This window comes from Anolis sagrei, chromosome 1, assembly GCF_037176765.1.
Source record: "Anolis sagrei isolate rAnoSag1 chromosome 1, rAnoSag1.mat, whole genome shotgun sequence".
NCBI classification, from domain to species: Eukaryota; Metazoa; Chordata; class Lepidosauria; order Squamata; family Dactyloidae; genus Anolis; species Anolis sagrei.
In genome coordinates, this window is record NC_090021.1 from 329942680 (window position 1) to 329966421 (window position 23742).

At 42.4% G+C, this 23742-nt stretch overlaps 1 protein-coding gene across 4 annotated transcripts in view; it reads right to left on the reverse strand.

Moving 5' to 3' along the window:
- Positions 1–23742, reverse strand: part of BRF1 (BRF1 RNA polymerase III transcription initiation factor subunit) — a 287868-nt gene that overhangs the window by 143775 nt on the left and 120351 nt on the right. For all 4 annotated transcript variants that reach the window (XM_060754423.2, XM_060754432.2, XM_060754444.2 and 1 more), the window contains 2 exons: positions 19456–19605; positions 17243–17336 (listed from right to left, as the gene is read on the reverse strand). In XM_060754423.2, coding sequence (XP_060610406.2) covers positions 17243–17336; positions 19456–19605 — 244 coding nt within the window. The remainder of the gene's footprint in view (positions 1–17242; positions 17337–19455; positions 19606–23742) is intronic.

A 23742-nucleotide genomic window follows, 5' to 3' on the forward strand; every position in this document is an offset into this window, starting at 1 on the left:
GAGGAAAGCCTTGTTCTTTAATTTGTCAGATCTTTTCCTTCTCATTTGTTTTATTTATTTACATACATGTTTTGTGTAAAAGTCACAATTGTGGATGGGATGTATATGTGTATACCAGGCAAGGGAAGACCTGGATCTGAACATAAACAGGCGAAGAACTGGGATGTTGTGAGTTTTTCAGGCTACATGGCCATGTTCTAGAAGCATTCTCTCCTAATGTTTTCCTACATCTATGGCACGCATCCTCAGAGGTTGTAAGGTCACAACTTCTGAGGATGCCAACCATAGATGCAGGCGAAACGTCAGGAGAAAATGCTTCTAGGACATGGCCATATAGCCCGAAAAAACTACAACAACCCAGTGATTCCGGCCATGAAAGCCATCGGCAATACAAGGCAAGGAACTGACCCACACAAAATAGCAGTGCTGCATTTGCAGCTGGTTTCTAATTGACCAGAGTAGGCAAACAGAAGCTGGCTGGTAGCCTTGCTCATACTTTCATTGCCACATACATAGAGCACGTACACATATGGCAAGAGAACCAAGTAAATCTCCTTAGAGAGTGGTTGAAAAGCCTAGGTGTGAATCATAGAATCATAGAACCATAAAGTTGGAAGAGACCTCATGGGCTATCCAGTCCAACCCCCTGCCAAGAAGCAGGAAAACTGCATTCAAAGCACCCCCAACAGATGGCCATCCAGCCTCTGCTTAAAAGCCTCCAAAGAAGGAGCCTCCACCACACTCCGGGGCAGAGAGTTCCACTGCTGAACAGCTCTCACAGTCAGGAAGTTCTTCCTAATGTTCAGATGGAAACTCCTTTCCTGTAGTTTGAAGCCATTGTTCCACGTCCTAGTCTCCAGGGCAGCAGAAAACAAGCTTTCTCCCTCCTCCCTATGACTTCTTCTCACATACTTATACATGGCTATCATGTCTCCTCTCAACCTTCTCTTCTTCAGGCTAAATATGCCCAACTCTTTAAACCATTCCTCATAGGGCTAGAGAAGTACTACTAAGAATACCCTCTCTGGGACTCCTGATGGGCAACAAGGAAAGATAACCCTGAAGAATGAATAGGTTTCTTTTTTATATATAAATAATCTTTATTAGAAATTTTTAGTTTACAATAAAAGAAAAGAGGGAAAAAATTAAATTAATAAAAAGTGCAAATAAAATAGATCCGTGTCTTCAAAAGCAAGATAAACCTACAAATTATGAATAGGTTTCTATGACAGACCTTGCTTCGAAAAAGCTAGATCTCAATGATAAAGGATTACAGTGAAGGCAAAGCATGCCCATCAGCTGGGCTATATCTTTCCCATGGAAGGGATGCCACAGGACGTCATGCTCTTCATATCTTAACAGTTTCTTCAATACAGCACCAGCACCAGGGTTAGAGGCAATACAACTTCTCCATCAACACTCACACCCACAGCAACAATGAGGAGCATCCTGCTAGTCACTAAACCGGCTTTGAGTCACAGATACAGCTGGTACCAAATATGACTTGATATCAATTCAAAGGCACTCTGTAACATTGAACTCAGAAGGCAACTAGCTTCTGGAACGTAGCAAAACCAATAATGAAGCCAACAGAGTTAGACAAACATTACTCATAATCCTCTTACAGTGTCAAAAGAAATCTTTGGGGACCCAAATTCCCTCTATGCCTCAATGCTCATCGAAGGACAAAAGAAAGAAAACAAAATCTGTTGAGTTATGTTTTGGAGAGATGTACTGAATTTGTGCTTGTAACACTCAAGTGACAGAGATGTCAACAATTGCTAAAGCAAGTGTGAAAATGAAAGTACTCAAGTCTACCAGTCAATTCTTAGTGTCTTTGTAGTAAACGGCTTCGCTGAACTATTAGTCTCACATACAAGGAAAATCTGTGGAGTAGGGAGAATGGCACTTTTCTCCATGGAATAAAAAATCCAAGTGATTGTCCAGCTAACTTTATATCAAATGGATTTTTGCCTAGCATACTGGCAAGATGCTTGTAATTCAGCCAATGATACCACTCTGTATTTTAGGATACTATGTATTTTAGGATGCTACTTAATTTAGCAAAGCAATTCTTGGTGCATCTCCAATGGGATTATGTAGCCAGATACCAAATAAAGCTCTGCACTTCCATTCATAACAAACATTCTTTTCCTTCTGGTAACATCCCAAATTCCTCAAGTCAGCCATCTGCTTGACAGCTGATTCAAGATCTTGACTGACACATATCCTCTAACCACCAGCACTGCATGCTTTTCCCTTGAATATAAACTTATCCCGCCTTGCCTCCTCTGTTTGACACAATGCTCGTGACAAATTGCAGAACTTGGCATGCCACTCTGCAAAGAAACAGAATTCCACACGTCTTCCATTGCTTATACACAGTGCATGAAGAAATCTAATGTATATGAATTAATTCACTACCACCATGCAAAACTATGGCGCTGAAGCAATTTTTGTCCTATATTATCTTCAAAAATACAAACCAAAAAGAAAGTAATGCCAGCACTTGGATGTACTTTAGTGAAGACGATATGCTTTGCATACGCCATTCCCTTTCTATATTTTACACACTTGTGGTTCATGACAAGAAAATATGGATGTACCTTGGGGATCCAATTTTTGCTGTTTCCTTGTTTCAAGCCATTAGAGCCACATATCATAGAAACATAGAGTTAGAAGAGACTTCGTGGGCCATCCAGTCCATTTTCATTCTACCAAGAAGCAAGAAAATCGCATTCAAAGCATCCCTGACAAATGGCCATCCAGCCTTTGTTTAAAAGCCTCCAAAGACGGAGCCTCCACCATACTCCGGGGCAGAGAGTTCCACTGCTTATGGGTCATTCAGTCCAACCCCCTGCCAAGAAGCAGGAAAATGGCATTCAAAGCACCCCCAACAGATAACCATCCAGCCTCTGTTTAAAAGCTTCCAAAGAAGGAGCCTCCACCACACTCTGGGGCAGAGAGTTCCACTGCTGAACAGCTCTCACAGTTCTTCCTAATGTTCAGGTGGAATCTCCTTTCCTGTAGTTTGAAGCCATTGTTTCACATCCTAGTCTCCAGGGGAACAGAAAACAAGTCTGCTCTATCCTCCCTATGACTTTCGCTCACATATTTCTACATGGCCCTCTTCATGTGTCCTCTCAGCCTTCTCTTTTGCAGGCTTAACATGCCCAGCTCTTTAACCCGCTCCTCATAGGGCTTCTTCTCTAGACTCTTTTAGTCATTTTAGTCACCCTCCTCTGGACAGATTCCAGCTTGTTAACATCTCTCTTCAACTGTGGTGCCCAGAATTGGACACAGTATGGTCTGACCAAAACAGAATAGAGGGGTAGTATGACTTCCCTAGATCTAGACACTAGACTCCTATTTATGCAGGCCAAAATCCCATTGGCTTTTTCTGCTGCCGAATGACATTGTTGGCTCATTTTAACTTGTTGTCCAGGAGGACTCCAATATCTTTTTCACCCATATGGTTGTTGAGCCAGAACTTTCCCTAGCAAAGTTCTGGCTATTAGTCTGGGGGAAAAGATATTGAAAAGCTTCCTAGCCAAGCTGGGATTTTTTGTTTAACATCTATGCTACTCGCTGGGGTGAACCTCAGGATTATGAGCTCTGGCTCCTGACTTCCACTGGGTTCCTGCTTACAATTTAGCTCTAGTACCTAATAGCTTTTTCAAGACCATAACTGACACATTGTCCTCACATTTTGGATATATCTTCATGTTACAGTTAGCCCTCTGTATACATGGATTCTACATCCATGGATTCAACTACCCATGGCTTCAACATATTCCAATGAAAAATAATTCTAAAACTCAATTTTGACAGTTTATATAAGGGATTGTATTTAATGGGACTTGAAAATCCACTGATTTTGTCAACTAGGGGAGTCTTGGAATCAAACCCCAGCAGATGCCAAAGGCCTGTACTTTGAAAAAGTCATTACATGTCAGGTTAAGTCTGTGGGGAGAGATCCTTCTATATAAACATATTGTTATGAATAGCAAGCTATATTGCACAAAAGGAACCGAAACAGGCTGGCAGTGAGGGGAAACCCATGAACAAATTAAGGTGTCCAGTTGAAGAGTAATTACCATTGACTTGGCTTTCACACTGTGCTTAATGGGAAGTGCAGAACTTTCTGTAAGAATGTGGGAAGCCCAGTAATTACTGATATTGCCTCCATCTCCCTTTCTTCATTAATCATAGGAAAGATAATATCAAAGAAAAACAGCATCATAGAACTGGAAGGGCAATCTAGTCCAAGCCCCTGTCATGCAGGAAAGCACAGCTAAAGCACTTACTATCACAATATAATATGAGGAAAAATTATTTGGCTACCCGATAGGTACTTTGTACAGGAGGAATGCTTTGTTCAGCCGAACATAATACTGTATACCAAATATTTCAAGTTGCAGCATTCAGCAGAGGGATGAACTATCTGAGAAAGAATGTTGTCTCGCCCTTTTGAGAAACAACAGTGATTTAACATAAATGATGTTTTCTGTATGGAAAATATTTGATCTCAATGTTGATCCAAGTTTAAGATTTGGACTGGGTCTTGGACTGAGGCACTCCCAGCATGGATGGTTTGATGGCAAACTGAAAGAGAGGAACAACCTAAAAGATCCAGAGAGCTAGAAACACAGAAACCAGTATATATGGGATCAGTCTACTACTCCATCTACTCCAGTGTTTCTCAACCTGGGGGTCAGGACCACTGGGGGGTTGTGAGCAGATGTCAGAGGAGTCACCAAAGAAAATCAGAAAACACAGTATTTTCTGATGGTCATGGGGGTTCTGTGTAGGAAGTTTGGTCCAATTCTTGGCCTGGTGAAGGGAGTAGCACTAATGACCTTAAATATTTTCTGTTAATCATGGGGGTTCTGTGTGGGGAGTTTGACCTAATTCTGTCATTCGTGGGGTTCAGAATGCTCTTTGGTTATAGGTGAACTAGAAATCTCAGCAACGACAACTCCTAAATGTCAAGGTCTATTTTCCCCAAATCCCACCTGTGTTCAGATTTGGGTATATTGAGTATTTGTGCCAAGTTTGATCCTGATCCATCATTGTTTGAGCCCACAGTACACTCTGGATGTAGGTGAACTGCAACTCCAAAACTCAAGGTCAATGCCCACCAAACCCTTCCAGTATTTTCTGTTGGTCATGGGGGTTCTGTGTTACAAGATTGGTTCAATTCCATCGTTGGTGGAGTTCAGAATGCTTTTTCATTAGAGGTGAACTATAAATCCCAGCAACTACAACTCCATAATAATAATAATAATAATAATAATAATAATAATAATAATAATTTATTTATACCCCGCTCCATCTCCCCCAAGGGGACTCGGTGTGACTTACATGAGGCCAAGCCTATCAGTGCAGTACATGCATTATAATACAAAAACATAATAATAACCAGAAAATAAAATACATAAAATGCAAAGAAATATAATAGACGATAACAGGCAATATAAAACATGCAATTATTTATTTATTTATTTATTTGATGCACTTATTAACCGCCATTCTCAGCCCATTAGGGCGACTCATGGCGGTGTACAATACACATAAAAGACAATTACAGAGAAGCCAATTACAACAACATATAAACTATACAACAATTACAGACTACACTAAAAATCCGCTTCGTCTCATAGTGGAATCATAACCAGTCTCATATTCCTTGTTCCATTCCAGTCTTCTTTATCACATTGTTGTAGCACTTAATTAAATGCCCTCTCGAACAGCCATGTCTTAAGGCTCTTTCGAAAGGACATGAGGGAGGGCGCCTGTCTGATGTCTGCAGGGAGAGTGTTCCACAGCCGGGGGGCCACCACCGAGAAGGCCCTCTCCCTCGTCCCCGCCAGCCGTGCCTGTGAGGCAGGCGGGATCAAGAGAAGGGCCTCCCCAGACAATCTCAAGGTCCTCGTGGGCTCGTAGGCCAAGATGCGGTCCGAAAGGTATTTTGGGCCGGAACCGTTTAGGGCTTTGTAGGCCAAAACCAGCACCTTGAATTGGGTCCGGTAGCAAATTGGCAGCCAGTGGAGCTGGGACAACAAGGGCGTTGTGTGCTCCCTGCCGCCCGCTCCAGTTAGTAACATGGCTGCCGCGCGCTGAACCAGCTGAAGCTTCCGGGCCGTCTTCAAGGGCAGCCCCATGTAGAGAGCGTTGCAGTAGTCAAGGCGGGATGTGACAAGAGCGTGTACCACCGTGGCCAAGTCAGACCTCCCGAGATACGGGCGCAGCTGGCGCACGAGCCTAAGCTGTGCAAATGCTCCCCTGGTCACCGCTGAAACCTGGGGGTCCAGGCTCAACGATGAGTCCAGGGTCACACCCAAGCTGCGAACCTGCGCCTTCAAGGGGAGTGCGACCCCATCCAGCACAGGCTGTAACCCTATACCCCGTTCGGCCTTGCGACTGACCAGGAGTACCTCTGTCTTGTCTGGATTTAATTTCAGTTTGTTCGCCCTCATCCAGACCGTTACAGCGGCCAGGCACCGGTTCAGGACCTCGACAGCCTCCTTAGTAGCAGGTGGAAAGGAGTGACAGAGTTGGACATCATCTGCGTACAGATGACACCGCACCCCGAAACTCCGGATGATCTCACCCAGCGGCTTCATGTAGATATTAAACAGCATGGGGGACAGTATGGAACCCTGTGGCACCCCACAAGTCAAAGGTTGTGGTGCGGAACAGGAGTCCCCCAATAACACCTTCTGGGTGCGGCCCTCCAGGAATGACTGGAGCCACTGCAAAGCAATGCCCCCAAGGCCCATTTCCGCAAGGCGCCCCAGAAGGATACCGTGGTCAACGGTATCGAAGGCCGCTGAGAGGTCCAGGAGCACCAACAGGGACACACTCCCCCTGTCTAGCTCCCGGCGCAGATCATCCACTAAGGCGACCAAGACCGTCTCGGTACCATGTCCCGGTCTGAAACCAGACTGTGCCGGATCCAGATAATCCGTGTCTCTCAAGAATACCTGGAGTTGTGAGGCCACCACGCTTTCCATGACTTTGCCCAAGAAGGGGAGATTGGAAACAGGCCGAAAGTTGTCCAATTTAGTGGGGTCCAGTGATGGTTTCTTCAACAGCGGCTTTATGATAGCCTGTTTTAGGCTCGCTGGAATCTTGCCTTCCCGAAGGGAGGCATTCACCACCACTGTTACCCACTCAGCCAATCCCCCTCTGGCCTCCCTCAGAAGCCAGGATGGGCAGGGGTCTAGGATGGACGTGGTGGGCCTCATTCCTCCAAGTATCTTGTCCACATCCTCGGGTTTCACAAACTGAAAAGAATCCATCAAAATAGGACAAGCAGGTGCTCTTGTTACATCCTCGGAGACTGCATTTAACGCGGCATCCAGCCCAGAACGGATCAAGGCGACTTTGTCTGCAAAGAACCGAGCAAATGCTTCACAGCGCGCGACCGAATTGTCAGGGCTCCCGCCTGATGTGGCGGGAGTTAAAAGACCTCTGACAATCCGAAACAACTCCGCCGGACGGTTCTTTGCAGACGCAATAGTGGCCGCAAAGAAGGTTTTCTTTGCGGCCTTTATTGCCGCGGCATATGCCCTAAGAAAGGACACAAACCGTGTTCGATTTGACTCGCTCGGATCCGAACGCCACACGCTCTCTAGTTCCCTCTTCCTTCGCTTCATCACTGCCAGCTCCTCAGTAAACCAAGGGGCTGGTTTAGCTCGGCTACTTGAGAGGGGACGTTCCGGAGCAATCATGTCAATAGCCCTGGCCATCTCCCCATTCCAGAGAGCAACCAAGGCTTCGACATGGTCACCTACCGAGGTGGCGGGAAAATCCCCAAGAGCCGTCAGGAATCCATTCGGATCCATCAGCCTCCTGGGGCGGACCATTTTAATAGGTCCTCCACCTTTGCAGAGGTTAGGGGGCGCAGTGAACCTAAATCTGATCAGGAAGTGGTCGGTCCATGGCAACGGAGAGATGGACAACTCCTCCACACCGCCACCCTGTTCCCATCCCTGGCAGAAAACCAAATCCAATGTGTGTCCAGCACAGTGGGTGGGGCCAGATATTTGTTGGGACAGCCCCATGGTTGCCATGGCAGACATGAAGTCCTGAGCCGCACCTGTGAGGGTCGCCTCGGCATGGATGTTGAAGTCTCCCAGCACAAGGAGCTGTTGAGACTCCAACGCCAGGCTCGAGACCACCCCCGCTAGCTCAGGTAGGGAGACTGTAGTGCAGCAAGGTGGACGGTACACTAACAGAATCCCTATTCTGTCCCGGTCACCCACCCTCAGGTAGACGCTTTCAAAATTTGCGGTCTGCGGGATGGGGCACCTGGTCAGATGGATGGAATCTCTATAGACCACTGCGACCCCGCCTCCCCGCCCTCCGGATCTCGGTTGGTGCTGCACGGAGAAGCCCGGAGGACAAAGCTGGGTCAGATTTACTCCTCCAGCTTCATCCAACCAGGTCTCCGTGATGCACGCCAGATCTGCCCGCTCGTCCAGGATTAAGTCCTGGATCCAGGTCGTTTTTCCGTTGACAGATCTGGCGTTCAACAGCACCACCTTCAGTCCGGAGGGTCCGCTCACCTGGTTACACCAATTTACCTTAGGAGACCGATTTGGAATTGTTAATGTGGATAAATGGTCCGAATTTGGCCGAATTTGAGGTCTCCTTTTCCCGCATCTCCTCCTTCCCACCACGACCTCTATGGGGGCCCCTCGGCTAGTGGAACACCTCCCCTCCTCCATGCCGCAGTTCATAACCAGGGTCTTAATCTCTAATTCATCGGCTGTTTGAAATGTTGGCGTTTTTTCTTGCCAGTTGCTTTGGTCTTCTTTATCCCCCCCTCCCCTCCTCATTATTCTTCACAGGTTCCACTGGGCAGATTTCACTGGGCAGGGCCACCTTCAAGGCTAATTTTTTTAAAGCTCTGGGAGATAGGACGGTGCAGATAATCAGGATGAGGATCTGAGAATGAGGGAGGATTCAATTGCACGAACTATAAATAAAGTGCTTTTAAGGACGTTTAGTGCAAAGTTTGGTCAGGGAGTTTCTTACATTCAATTACTGAAGGTAAATTGGAATAGCCAGGTTTTCAGGTTCCTCCTGAAGATTGCTAGGGTGGGGGCTTGCCTAATATCTCTAGGGAGTGAGTTCCAGAGCCAGGGGGCCACCACAGAGAAGGCCCTCTCCCTCATCCCTGCAAGTCGCACTTGAGATGCGGGCGGGAGCAGAGCCACTCCGGAAGATCGAAGAGATTGCGTGGGTTCATAGATGGAGATACGAGCGCGCAGGTAGGTGGGTCCCAAACGGTTCAGGGCTTTGTAGGTCAAGACCTGCACCTTAAATTGGGCCCAGAAAATAAACGGCAACCAGTGGAGGAGGTTTGACTGCTCTCTGTAATTCACCCCAGTTAATAATCTGGCTGCCGCCCGTTGGACCAATTGGAATTTCCGAGCCGTCTTCAAGGGGAGCCCCACGTAGAGAGCATTGCAATAGTCCAACCTATTTGTCCAAACCAGAAGTCCAAACCTTCTGGTCAAACAAGGATAGCAAAACTAATCCCCCCAACCCCACCAGTATTCAAATTTGGGTGTATTGGCCATTTGTGCCAAATTTAGTCCAGTGAATGAAAATACATTCTGCATATCAGATATTTACGATTCATAACAGTAGCAAAATTACAGTTGTGAAGTAGCAAGGAAAATAATTTTATGATGGGTGGTCACCACAACATGAGGAACTGTATTAAGAGGTTAAGAAGGTTGAGTACCACTTATTTAGTCTGATATTAACTTAATTTACTGAAAGTATCTCTCTAAGGCAGTGGTTCTCAACCCGTGAGTCCCCAGGTGTTTTGGTCTACGACTCTCAGAAATCCCAGCCAGTTTACCAACTGTTAGGATTTGAAGTTGAAGGCCAAAACATTTGGGGACCCACAGGTTGAGAACCATTGCTCCAAGGATTTCAGACAGAGCCTTTCTTAGGGGTGCCAAGAATCTGTAACTTCTGCATGCTAAGCAGGTGTTATGCTACAATGATACAATCCTCCTCAAATGAACCAAATAGAAAAAGAAGGGATAAAGAAAACGGTGCATTAAATATCCGCTCCTATTTATCTCTCTCAAATACAAAGGTCATGTCTGAATTGGCTCCCTGGGGTTTTAAGCACTCTTTCAAAAAAGGTAAGGAGTTGGATGAAATAAGTTCTTATTAATTTAGCCAACTTCTATTTAATGACATTTCAAGAATCTAAATACTTGAAGGAAAAAAAATATTGTGCTCATTGAAGGCTTTCTCCTAAAGGTTTGTTTTGAATATGCCTGCGATAAACGCAATATAATGTGGGGTTATTTGAGAAACATCAATCATGTTTTATGGATTTGTGATAAATACAGTTGTAATTATAGCTCCCTGGAAATAATTCAGCTGTCACGTTTACCTCGTCAAAGTAAATAACACTGTCAATTTCCTTGATGTGCATGACCTGAGTAAACATTTCAAAGCACGCATTTTGCAGTTATGCACCTTCATTTTAAACAACTGCTCAAATGAATGTGCCTCCATCACAATTCAGCGCATTTGCCATCACTCAAACAAAATGAAGACTGCACGTCAATAATCTTTCAAAATCAGTGAGAAATCATGCAAAGTATTTGCTCGGTAGAGTTGCAAACTTTCAAGTCGTCTTGAGTCAGTAGGTTTTAACATTAACCAATTAACATGGTGGCTTTCAAACTGTAGGAAGTTTGAAGTTGGTCTGAAGCTTCACAAATTCATCCAGGCCAGAAATCAATAGGTTAATCAAATAAAAATTGATTATTTAAAAATGACAGTTTTCAACTCATATTCCTAGGATGCCTGGACTTTGTTCTGAATCATACAGTGTAGACAAATTAATAGAAGGTGAGTCTACAAATCTCTGCAAGTCGTAACAGCGATCTACATTCAGAGGCGGCAAGCCTTTGGAAGGGGGACAATATTTATTTATTTATTTATTTATTTAGCAGTTTTGTATACCGGTCTTCTCACCTCCGTTCGAGGGACTCAGGTCGGTTTCCAACATCAATATTACAGACAGTCATTAAAACATCATATTCTAAATCACACTAAAACATTAAAATAGCAAAATACAATCAAATAATTACAGTGGTCAGTCGTCATCAAAAATCATTATTCGTCGTCATCCATCCATGTCACAGGATCAATATGCTTCTCACATATGGGTTCCCCACATCTACACACAGCAATGTCCAACCAAAAGGCCGAGAAACCACAATGTGCCAACAAACCCTCTGAAACTGATGAGGTTTCAAAGAATGACAGACAAGAACCTTCTGGTCAAACAGGGATGAAAATGGTAGACTGACTATAAGGGGCTTAACAACCATGGGAGGAGTTTAAAGCAAATTAATATTTAAATCCACAGCTTAAAAAGCTCAATAGTTTTTATTTATATATTAGGAGCTCCCAGTGATGCAATAGGTGAAACCCTTGTGTTGGCAGGACTGAAGACCGACAGGTCGAAGGTTCAAATGCAGTGAGAGTGTGAATGAGCTCCCTCTGTCAGCTCCAGCTCCTCATGCGGGGACATGAGAGAAGCCTCCCCTACAAGGATGGCAAAACATCCAGGCGTCCCCTGGATAATGTCCTTGCAGACAGTCAATTCTCTCACACCAGAAGCAACTTGCAGTTTCTCAAGTCACTCCTGACATGTAAAATAATAATTATTATATTATATTATATTATATTATATTATATTATATTATATTATAGAATGCCTTTCTCCTGATGAGGGACCCATACCAACTTACAAGAAGGGTTAAAACAAGATATTGAAAACAAAAACTTCACAATATAACAAACTAATATTAAAACACAATCAATTTTAAAAATATAAAAATCATTTCAAAACTAACAGTAAGCGCACACACCTCATAAAAATATCCTTGTAAAACCAATTAATCATCAAATGTCAGTTTAAGTAAAAGGATAGCAAAGAGAGGACCTGTTTAACCTCCTTTGGAAGGAAATTTGGGAGCAACCACCAAGAAGGTCCTCTCCTGAGTCCTCACCAGAAAGACCTGTGATGGTGGCTGGGTTGAGGAAAAGAAACTTAAGACTAGTAGAGTCATACAGAGAGATATGGGGTGCATCTGCATTGTAGAGTTAATGCAATTTGACAGCACTTTTACTGTCATGCATCAATACCATGGAGTTTATATTTTTGTACTTTTTTTTGTTTTTGTTTCTAGGGTTTAATAGGGGAATGAAAAACAACATTTTAAACATGCTCTGTTCTTCTAAGGTTGGCAGGTTTCGGTTTATTAATTGGAAAGTTATTTCACACTTCCCATGAGCTCAAAAGTATTGAAAATTTTGACAATATAGAAATGTTTTAAAATTTAACTAATTAACTAATCAGTTAAAAGGCAAGAAATTAATCCGTCAAAATTAATTAATCAGCTGGCCACCCTAATAATTAAGATTGCCAGCATTCCAAAGTAAAAAAACAACAACCTCAAACTAAATACTTACCATATTTAATCATGGAGAAGTCAAAAGGTTTGTGGCAAAAATAACTCTAAAAACTCAGGTTAACTTATGCATGGGTTCAGTATACATGGATCTATCTGCCAGGTCACCACTTTTGCCCTTTTTGAATGCATGAGCAGAAAAATGGCAGCAGTGGTGGCTCTTGGCTGCTCCCATGTTTGTGAAAGGCAAGTAAAAGGGGTCAATTAGTCCTTCAAGGTGGGCTCTCCTGGGACAAACTCTTCACCACCTGACTTCCTACACTTGGTTGTCCACAGCCAGCCCAAATGTCACCTCTGAGGAGACAACCTAGCTAGCTGTAGATAACCGAGATCAGGAGGGAATGAAAGGGACCAGAGAAGGCAGGGAAGAGGTGGGAAAAAAGTGCCTCACCAGTCAAATCTTCCTCAACACAAGTGATGTTTTTTTGCTCACCATGTTAGCTAGACGCCTCCACTGAGGCTGGAGAGTTGACTGGTTTCCTGTCTTTTGACTACATTCTCCAGCTCCTCTTCACTGTATAACCACCTCCCAATGCTGTCCACAACTGGTCCACTTGTCTTATTTTTCACATTTCAACCTCTAGTCCAATCAACCAGCCTTATTTGTTCGCAGCCAGCCCGCTTGTCTCATCATCATCCTCTCCACTTGCTCAAAGGAGACAAGCGTGCCTGTTACAGACAACCAAAGGTGGACTGATGGGTGGGTGGTGAACAGGAACCAGAGAAGGCAGGCAAAAGATGAGAAACCAGCCAACTTTCCACTCAAATCTTCCTCATCATCGCCAGGATTTCTTTATTCATCATTTATCTCATTCTTTTTTTCTTCACTAACTGTCCAATTGACCGCCTTCAATTGTCTAAAGCCGGCCCACTTGTCTTATTCAACTTCTCTCCACCTTCTCTGAGAAGACAAGCAGGCCAGCTATGGACAAGCAAAGGTGGTCAGATGGTCAATAAAGAAGAACCGTGGAAGCCAGGTTTTTTTTAAAGAGGAAACAGTTGCCTCTCCAGCCAAATCTTTCTTATTATCACCAGTGTGATGGATGGCATCCTTGAAGTGACTGGACTGACCTTGAAGGAGCTGGGAGTGGTGACGGCCGACAGGGAGCTCTGGCGTGGACTGGTCCATGAGGTCACGAAGAGTCGGAGATGACTGAACGAATGAACAACAACATCTTTGCTCACTAGTTCTGCCAGTGCCCCTAGACGCAACCTGGAAAAGTGGCTCCTTTTTCATATTTTACTTGCCTTGTTGGGCTCCTATTTGACACCTGACCAAATGCCCTCAATTGTCTGCAGCCAGTCTATTTGTCTCTTCCTTCTCTTCACCATTGTCTGTGAGCAACTGAGAATAGGTGGCCAGCCAGCCAAGAGTTCATCCCGAGGGAGTCTACCATAAAATAACCATGGACATAGTCTGCTCTCAACTACAAGGCAAAGAAGCACCAAAGAGCCACAACAGCAGCAAGGAAGGGGTTGGCACTTCTGTTAGGTTCTCCCCAAATAGACTATTCCAAGAGCATAGTTTGTCCAGGGAGACCTACCATAAAGTAAACATCAGCCTTTTCTGCTCTGCATGGCAAGACGGGCAGTGCCAACAGACTAAACTATTGTCTTTCACTGCTCTATTCAGAGAACTACTACTTCTTTTTTTGAGCAGTGGAATCAAATGAACATAACACCCTTTGAGCATGAATATTGGGATTTCTAGTGGAACAGATTGATGTATTTAGCAGAACAAAAACCTATGAACAGAAATACATTTTCCTCATCAAACAAAAAAGAACACATTGACTGCTAAACCTGCAGAATTGCACAGGATTTTTCCCCCCACCCAACACTATCTATATTATGCAAACCTATCAATGACATGGCATTATTTTATAAAGCTAGTCTTTAATTGGAATCGAATTCTGAAGCATTTCAAATGCACAGGTTTAAAGTGGGATTTTTATCATCAGACATAGCATTGAGAATCAACTACCACGCATCCAGCTTCAAAAAAGATGTGTCCCATGGGTTTTATTTTTTTCTAACATCCTTAGCATCGAAGTCTAAGCTCTATTACTCTTTACTGGCAGCATATTACATGAAATGCTAGTTAAGCAACTGTATCTTCACCTTTAAATCTAAAGGCAAATGACTGCTTTTGAAATGGGTGTACTAGTGCAAAAATCCTTCCAATTACAGAGTTTTCAAGGCACATCTGGAGGTCCTTGTACTACAGGAAAACATCCGTGTTCACTTCAATAGACAGAGAAACTCTTACTTACAGAAAAAGATATCCCTCTAGAACTTGCTCTGTTTGTTTCAACAAAAAAGCTTGCATGTCCAGGAATTCTGTATATACGTACATGAGCAAATGGGCTCAGATTGGGATCAACTGCATACACTGGGGATAGCAACTGTGATAGGTCCACTTGTATGCCTTGGGACCTTCTGGGGGCTACATGTACTACCTGGGGGGCGGGGGGGGGGGGAGGGCTGAAAAATTGTAAAAAAAATGTATTTATTCATATTAAATAATAACTATATAGGGGGTTTATTGTTGTACCTGCAGGCTATTCCTCTTTGAAAACAGTTATGTGACAAGAGGCAAAACTAGAGTTGGGACCAAATCACTGTTAACGAAAAGATTTGTAGTTTTTGGAGGGCCATTTTCATGTCATTTCCGAAAACAGAGAGGGGAAGAGGGAGACAAAAAAAACCAGTGAAATGAATTCAGAGATACAATATTTTCGGAAAGAGTTAAGTCCACAAAATACCTAAGGCAGGGGGATCCGCGGCTTCTTTTTCTCTCCCCGGCACAAGAACCTTCCTCCATTTTTTCTTGGAAATTTACCTCCTCCTCCAGAGAGGGCCCTTAGAACTCACTTTCCCAAAGACATTAGCACAGGGTGACCATTGAAAGTTCCTCTCGGAGCATGATGCGAGCTGAAGTTTTTATTTATTATTTATTTATTTACCTTACTTATATACCGCTGTTCTCAGCCAGAAGGCGACTCACAGTGGTTCACAACAAATACGAACAGCAAAAATTCAGTGCTACAGTATAGAAACAGTTAACAACCTAACACATTACACAATTAATAAACAGTTACTACAATACCCATTCACTGTCGTCTCGTCATCAAAAACATGTTCCAGATTCGTCATCCATTATTCCATTCCAGTGTTCATTAACCAATCATTGCACTAATTATTCGAACGCCTGCTCAAACAGCCAGGTCTTCACTTTTTTGCGGAATACCATTAGAGATGGTGCTAGTCTAATGTCCGTAGGAAGGGCTTTCCACAGCCGAGGAGCCACCACCGAGAAGGCCCTCTCTCTCATCCCCACCAGCCGAGCTTGAGAAGCAGGCGGGATCGAGAGCAGGGTCTCCCCGGAAGATCTCAAAGTCCTGGTGGGTTCATAGGCAGAGATGCGGTCGGATAGGTAGCTTGGGCCGGAACTGTTTAGGGCTTTAAAGGCCAACGCCAGCACTTTGAATTCAGCCCGGTAGCAGATCGGTAGCCAGTGGAGTTGGCACAGCAGGGAGGTTGTATGCTCCCTGCGCTCTGCTCCTGTTAAAATCATGGCTGCCGAGCGTTGGACTAGTTGGAACTTCCGAGCTGTCTTCAAAGGCAACCCCACGTAGAGAGCGTTGCAGTAGTCTAAACAGGATGTAACCAGAGCGTGGACTACCGTGGCCAAGTCAGACCTTTCTCTGTGTGTGTCTCTCAGCCAATAAAAAGCCTGGTGGTGTCCATGGTCTGATTGGCTGAGAATGGACACAACTGGTGTCTACAATTCCCAGAACCCTCTCTTGGAGTTTGTTGTATTCTAAAAAATGTTATGTTTAAAACTTAAAATAATTCTTAAAAAATCAGTAGATTGGTGAATTACTTTGTAACTTGGCTGGCCTGCAGTTGTAAATGGGGTCTACAACTTAAGTAGGTTTCATGCAGATAGGCCTTGAAATGGCTGAGGATTGAGCCTTTAAAGTTTCCCGTTGTAACCAATGGACCAAATCTCTGACGAATGAAAGAGAAAACACTTCTCCCGTTTCTGGTAATTTACAGTACAATTCAGTAACTGATCTCAAAGATAGTTTGTTGAAGAATTACCTTCCAGACTATATGTAAGATTCAAATAATTTCGGATATATGCTGATCCTATCACTGTTTTTTTCCTTGTTTTTTTCTTGGTTTATTTGTTGGCTTTTTGTTTGTTTGTTTTTGCAAAAATTGCTCAGAGGTTTGCCATTGCCTTCCTTTGAGGCAATATGACCTGCCCAAGGTCACTCAGAAAGTTTTCCATGGCCAATTGGGGATTTGAATCTAACACTAAAAAGTACTACACCATAAAGGATCTCCTATATTTACATAGTGCCACAATCAAGAATACGGCTCCACAGTCACCTATATATCAACCGTCAAGACACTACACTTGGAAGGCCATCATATTCAGACAACAAGGAATTGCTTAAGTAAGCAAATACATACAGACTCTCATACTACCAACCTAACCCTCTTGTTCAATGCTATTCACACCCTCAAATAAATTAAAGCTCTGTGTGGAGCTCTTGCTTTCACAAAGTGCTCAAACCATCCCTATGAAGGCAGTCTTCTAGAAAAGGAAAACAGGTATCCTGTTGGCACAAGCAAGTGTCCAAGATTACTACATATCCCATGTCAAATGTGAAAAGAAATATCCCAACTCTCAGGCTCACACCTACCTTTTCCTTAAGGTAGATTCACCAACTTTAACCACCCTGATGACTTCTTTCACAGTGCGCCGAAAATCGTGCATTCTTGCCGCAACTAGAAGAGCTGAAGCATAAACAGAGAAAGGACCACATCAAAAGGCAGTTCAACGAGAGAGAAAGCAAGGGAATATGGTGAGTCATGCAAGCACCATCTAAAATTCTAATTTTTCTCTATTAATTTTAAAATATTGATGTTTAGCTCTGGGGTTAAATACTGAGTGATTAAATCAGAACTTCATTAGAAAAACTTGATTTGTATGCAGTAAAATTAAACTAGTTTCAACAGGGCTCTCACAAATACAAAAGCACAGTATTGTATTTTGGGGACCTGACCCACTTGTAGTCTTCTAGGAGAGTGGGATGTGGCCCTAGTGACTGATTGATAGTGATTGATAACAAAAACAAAGGAAAGAACATCATTTTCATTGTTAATGGTTTGGCAACACAGCTGATGTTGTGACAGATGGATTGATAGATTGATGTTTAATTGGGAACTGAAGGAAGCAATCTGATTAATTTAACAGAAGTATATAGTTAAAAGGCAAAGGGATAGGATTTTGTTTATCTTGGGTTAGAGAATGAGTAAGACTAACAGATGAAGATAATTATTTTAAAATACCATATATATACAAGTATAAGCCGGGTTTTCAGCCCTTTTTTAGGCTGAAAAAGGACCCTTCAGCTTATACTCGAGTCAAAGTTATTTTATCATTTTACTCTGTTATTATTAGAATGATTTTAATTACAGTGTTCCTTCACTACTTCGTGTTTTGCTTTTTGCGGATTTGCTGTTTTGCGGGGTATTGCCTCCTGGCAACAATGGAGTGTAGAAGGGGGTTTCACCCTCCCTCTCGGGAGAGAGGCAGCCAATCATAAAAAAAGAGAGAGAGAGGAGATACAAAGCAGTATGTAAATCACAGCGTTATAGCCCCTTCCTTATAGCTAGCAAAAAAAAGTGTGCAGTGCCTTTAAATCTCTCCTCACTTCTGCCTCACCCCAAGAATTTTATATATATATATATATATATATATATATATAGTGTCCCTACTTCGCAGATTTTCACTTTTTGGTGGGTGGTCCTGGAACGTAACACCCGCAATAAGTGAGGGAACACTGTACATGTATTATTTTATTCTATTTAATATTATTTTATTACATTTATTATTTTACTTTATTTATTAATACATTTATTACTTTACTCTATTATTATTACATTTATTCTTTTACTCTGTTATTATTGTTATTACATTTATTCTTTTACTCTATTATTGTTTTTATTACATTTATTCTTTTACTCTATTTTTACTTTTATTACTACACTTCCATTACTTTACTCTATTACTACTACTATTATTATTGTTATTACATTTATTGTTTTACTCTATTTATTATTGTTATAACATATATTATTTTACTCTATTACTGTTATTACATTTATTATTTTGCTCTATTATTGTTATTATTATGTTTATTTACTCTGTTGTTCTTATTATTATGGTTATTATTACATTTATTATTTTACTCTCTTTTTTATTAGTGGAAGGATACATAAGCACATTTACATTGAAGAAGGTTAGAATAATGCTTTACTTAAAGGATAACATTTATACTTTCATTCTGATGTCGATGCTTTATTATGATTCTAGATCAGTGGTTCTCAACCTGTGGGTCTCCACATGTTTTGGCCTTCAACTCCCAGAAATCCTAACAGCTGGTAAACTGGCTGGAATTTCTGGGGACCCACAGGTTGAGAACCACTGTTCTAGATCAATCAATTTTTCTTTGATAAGAAATCATATTTTCTTTCCAGAAATCATACAGCTTGGATGTGAAGCCAAATTGATCCAGCTGAGGAGCAAGTATATCCCCTTTTCTCAAACTGTTCCATAACTTGAGGCATCTAGGGTTAAACTGAATTTGCAATAGGCTTATAAAATGTTAAATAACAAGAGGAGATGCAGGAAGATCTTTCTCTCTCTCTTCTATACCAGAATGTGAATAACGCAACAACATTCACTGAAAGTAGGGTCAGCATGAAAAGCTACTTCAGATCATTCATGGGCCTGTCACGCACATGAAGAAATCTCAAGTCAGTTGACTGATTTAATTAATACAAATTTCAGTGCGACAGAATAGAAAGCATCATTCTGAAGAAATAGTGCCCTTTAGAAGCTTCTCCGTACCTGCGCCGCAAAGGCCAGAGGGCCGTCGCCCTGTGTGCATCCAGTCTCTCTTCATCTGCTGCAGGAGCCTCAGAGCCGTCATGGAAACCTCATGGTTCTTAGTGCCGAACTCCAGCATGTGCGCAAAACGAGGAATATATAAACATGGATCTGCAGCAAAACAAGAGACAGTTATTTCTGAATGTGACCTTTAACTTCCGAGACGCACATCTTGAAACAAGAAAGCCTTCTCTGATGTCTGACTGTGCTGAGATGAAACAGTTTATTCCACTGCTGCTTCTCCAACTTTTCAGATGTTGGCCTGTATTCAATAACATGAGCATAAGGAGCTCTTCAGTTTGTGAAAGAGTCTTCACCAATGAAAGGGAATGGAAGCAACTTCCCCCTCTTTCTTGGGTAGGTCTAGTTTTACCACCTCCCACACTCTTCTAGAGCAGGCATGGGCAAATTTTGGCCCTCCAGGTGTTTTGGACTTCAACTCCCACAATTCCTAACAGCCGGTAGGCTGTTAGGAATTGTGGGAGTTGAAGTCCAAAACACCTGGAGGGCTGAAGTTTGCCTAAGCCCATTCTAGAGGTTACTTACAAACTTTAAGAGCAGGTTTTCATAGGATACCTGGCTCTGCAAAAAAGGAAAAGTCACTAATGCAATAATAGTGTCTCTCCTTCTGCTTCCATGAGCAGATATCTTCAATAGATCCAAAATAGGAAACCCTAGTATTAATAGTGATAATAATACGATTTTTTAAAGCCTGTTGAAAAGAAATCAGTCTCAAGGTAAGCATGGCAATAGAATTTGCAGGAGGGCAGTTGGCTCCCACATCACCAGAGTTGCCAAGTTTCAGTCAAAATTTTGCCAGGAGCTATCTTGCAATCTGTTTTCAAGTTAAGGGTCAATGCTTGGATAGCTCTGTAAATCATGGACTAAATCCTAGAACAGATTCACTGCTATATTGAGCCTGAAGTCTGCAGCTGCCACTTGATTAAATTCAAACTAGAAGTTATATGTGGTAGGCATGGAAAAAAGTGCTTTTTCCTCAAAAGGAATTGGGTAGTTTAAACCAAACAATAGTAAGCCTTGACTGTAATAACCTTTTCCCTTCCTGCCATTCACTGGCTCAAAGCTTTGCCACCATTGTAGGAAAAGACTATCATTTCCTCAAGGAGGAGACCAAAAGTAAATAGAGATTGTATGTTTTATGAACAAATAACACTTACTGAAGAAAGGGACTAAACAGCACTATCCCCTCCCATACTACTGAGAGCATCTCGTGACTGATTCTTTTTAAAAGCCATGCATTTTCCACAGTGTCGTTGCAGGCCCCTTCTACACTGCTATATAAATAAAATCCAGATTATCTGCTTTGATAATCTGGTTTACATGGCAATGTAGAAGGGGCCTCAACTCCAGGGGAAGTTGCTGCTATATACTCTTTACCTTAATACCATGACTTGTAAACAAAGTAGGCTAAAGTAACATCCTTCTGGAATAATTTTCCACTGAGGTTCTACAGGTACACCAACATCAAGGACATCCCAAGTGGATGAGAAGTTCTTATGTTGTTGTGTGCAAGACCTTAGAAAACTTTATTATCTCTTGTGAAATACTTGTTGTGTTCCTCAAGGGAGGCAATAGAAAAGCTTTGATATCCCTGGAAAATACGGGTTTCATTCTGAATACTGTGGAGCCCCTTCTACACTGCCATATAAATTTTTCAGGCTAAAAAAAAACATGGTTTACTCATGAATTTTAACTAGTTAACCAAATCCCCATGCTAAGTCTATGAGACGCAAAAAATTAAGAGTCCCTCCAGAACTGCAAGCACTATCTCAAGCAAATACTGACAATTTATTCACACTGTCGTTACTTGCAGCAATAGCTGATGTAGCAAAGCTTGGGGGGGGGGGGGTGTTGAATGCCAGACTTGGTGGAGGTGGTTGACAGGGGCGTGACCCTACCCCCCCCCAAATTTTCAACACCCCCCCCCCCGAAATTTTCAACCCTCCCCGAAATTTTTTTCTGGCTACGGCCCTGCAAAACAGATAATCCACATTACCTGCTTTGAATTGGATTATATGAGTCCGCACTGCCATATAATCCAGTTCAAATCAGATAATCTGGATTTTATACAACTGTGTGGAAGGGGACTAAGAGCCTAGCAAACTAGGAACAAAATATCTCGCTTCGGGCTACCAGCTACCTATTATATGTTTGCAGAGCACAGAAAAGATAGGCAAATAAATCCCACTATGGTCAATAAGTAAATTTAAGTAAATCTTTCATAGAATCATAAAGTTGGAAGAGACCTCATGGACCATCCAGTCCAACTCCCAACCAAGAAGCAGGAAAATCACATTCAAGATGAAATTGCATTTGAGATGAAAGCTTCTACCAATTTGAGATACTCAGATATGCACTTCTAAAAAGATAGGTGCATAGGCTAAACAACTCCAAACATGACTCTCATGATGTTCAGAGTTACTATATATAGCACTGAAGACATCTCCCCATGAAGTGTCTTTCAGACATGCTTCGTTAATGTTCATGTTCCCCAAGCAAAACCTCTGAGATGGGTTGAATAAGATGTGATACCTTAGAGTGGCTTATTATCAATGGTATATACACATATATACATACTCTGGGTCACAGAGAGTTATGATCATGGCGATAGCGCCACAATCATGACAATGTAAGGACCATGAATACAAGTTATGCATGATCCATCATCTTCAACTCCATCTACATGTGCACACATATTTGGATCAATGCCAGGTATCAATGGAGAGACTAATTTTCCTCTCAGTCTCCCTTGTCATGGAAGATGAATCTGGGAACATCAAGAGAACCAACACCAAAAGATAAATGGCCTGTGCTCATCCCAGGCTAATGTTGTCTGAGTGTTTATGCATTAAGAGAAAGTCCACAATGTCTCCATGATGAGATTTCTCCAATCCCCAAAGCAGAGATTATTTGGGAAGATGTTCGCCTATGCCAAGTCTAATATGCCTTTTACTATAGTAATGTAGCTATGCAAATGCACTTTAAAGCATAACATCCATTGTGCTTAACCCTCCTTGTTTTATATACCTAAAAGCATATCCCAGGTCTTTTGGAATTTTATGCAAATGCTAATGTAATTTGCAACCAGGGACTGAAAGTAAAAGGTTTTTGCATTATGCTGCACTATAATGCAGTAGATCCCATTTGATCTTGGAAGCTAAGCAGGTCCAGCTTAATACATTGGTAGGAGACTGTCAACCAAGTGATGTAGGTCCTAATTCAGAGGAAGGAATTGGCAAAACCATCTCTGAGTATTCTTTACTTTAGAAAAAGCAAAATGAAATCCACGGAGTTGCCAACAAGCTGATGAACAACTTGAAGGCACACACACACGCGCGCAAATACAGCCATGGCTCTAACTCATCATTAAATCCTATTTGTTTCCCAATGTTGCCTATAGCAATATAACAACACAAGTGGGGCTGCGATGGCACAGTGGGTTGAACCGTTGAGCTGTTGAACTTGCTGACTAGAAGCCTGGTGGTTCGAATCCACGGGATGGGGGTGAGCTCCCGCTTTTAGCCCCAGCTCCTGCCACCCTAGCAGTTCGAAAACATGCAAATGTGAGTAGATCAGTAGGTACTGTCTCAGCAGGAAGGTAACAATGCTCCATGCAGCCATGCCAGTCACATGACCGAGGAGGCATTTACAGACAATGCCAACTGTTTGGTTTAGAAATGGAGATGAGCACCACCCCCCAGAGTTGGACATAACTAGACTTACTGTCAAAGGGATAACCTTTATCTTTTTAACAACACAAGGAAACATGAACCCCTAAATATTTAAACTAGAACAGGACATGTAATCACTAGCACTGTAAAATGTATTGCCAGGAAACTGGGGAAATGGGAGGGAGTGGTGAGCATGTGTTAGGGGGCAGCCCCATCTAGGAAACAGTACTGATTCATAATGACAGAACATTCTGACATTTTTGATATTAAATGTTCCTCTCCAAAAAGGGCAGTAAGTACTTATTACAAAGAACCAAAAGAGGAGCTAAAAATATCACCTTCTCAGTTGAATGTAAACCATTTCAGAAGTTTAATGCATGTGCTTGAATGACAATTAGGTATGGTAAAGGTTTTCCCTGACATTAAGTCCAGCTGAGTCCGACTCTGGGGGCTGGTGCTCATCTCCATGTCTAAGCCGAAGAGCCAGCGTTGTCCATAGACACCTCCAAGGTCATGTGGCCAGCATGACTGCATCAAGCATCGTTACTTTCCCACC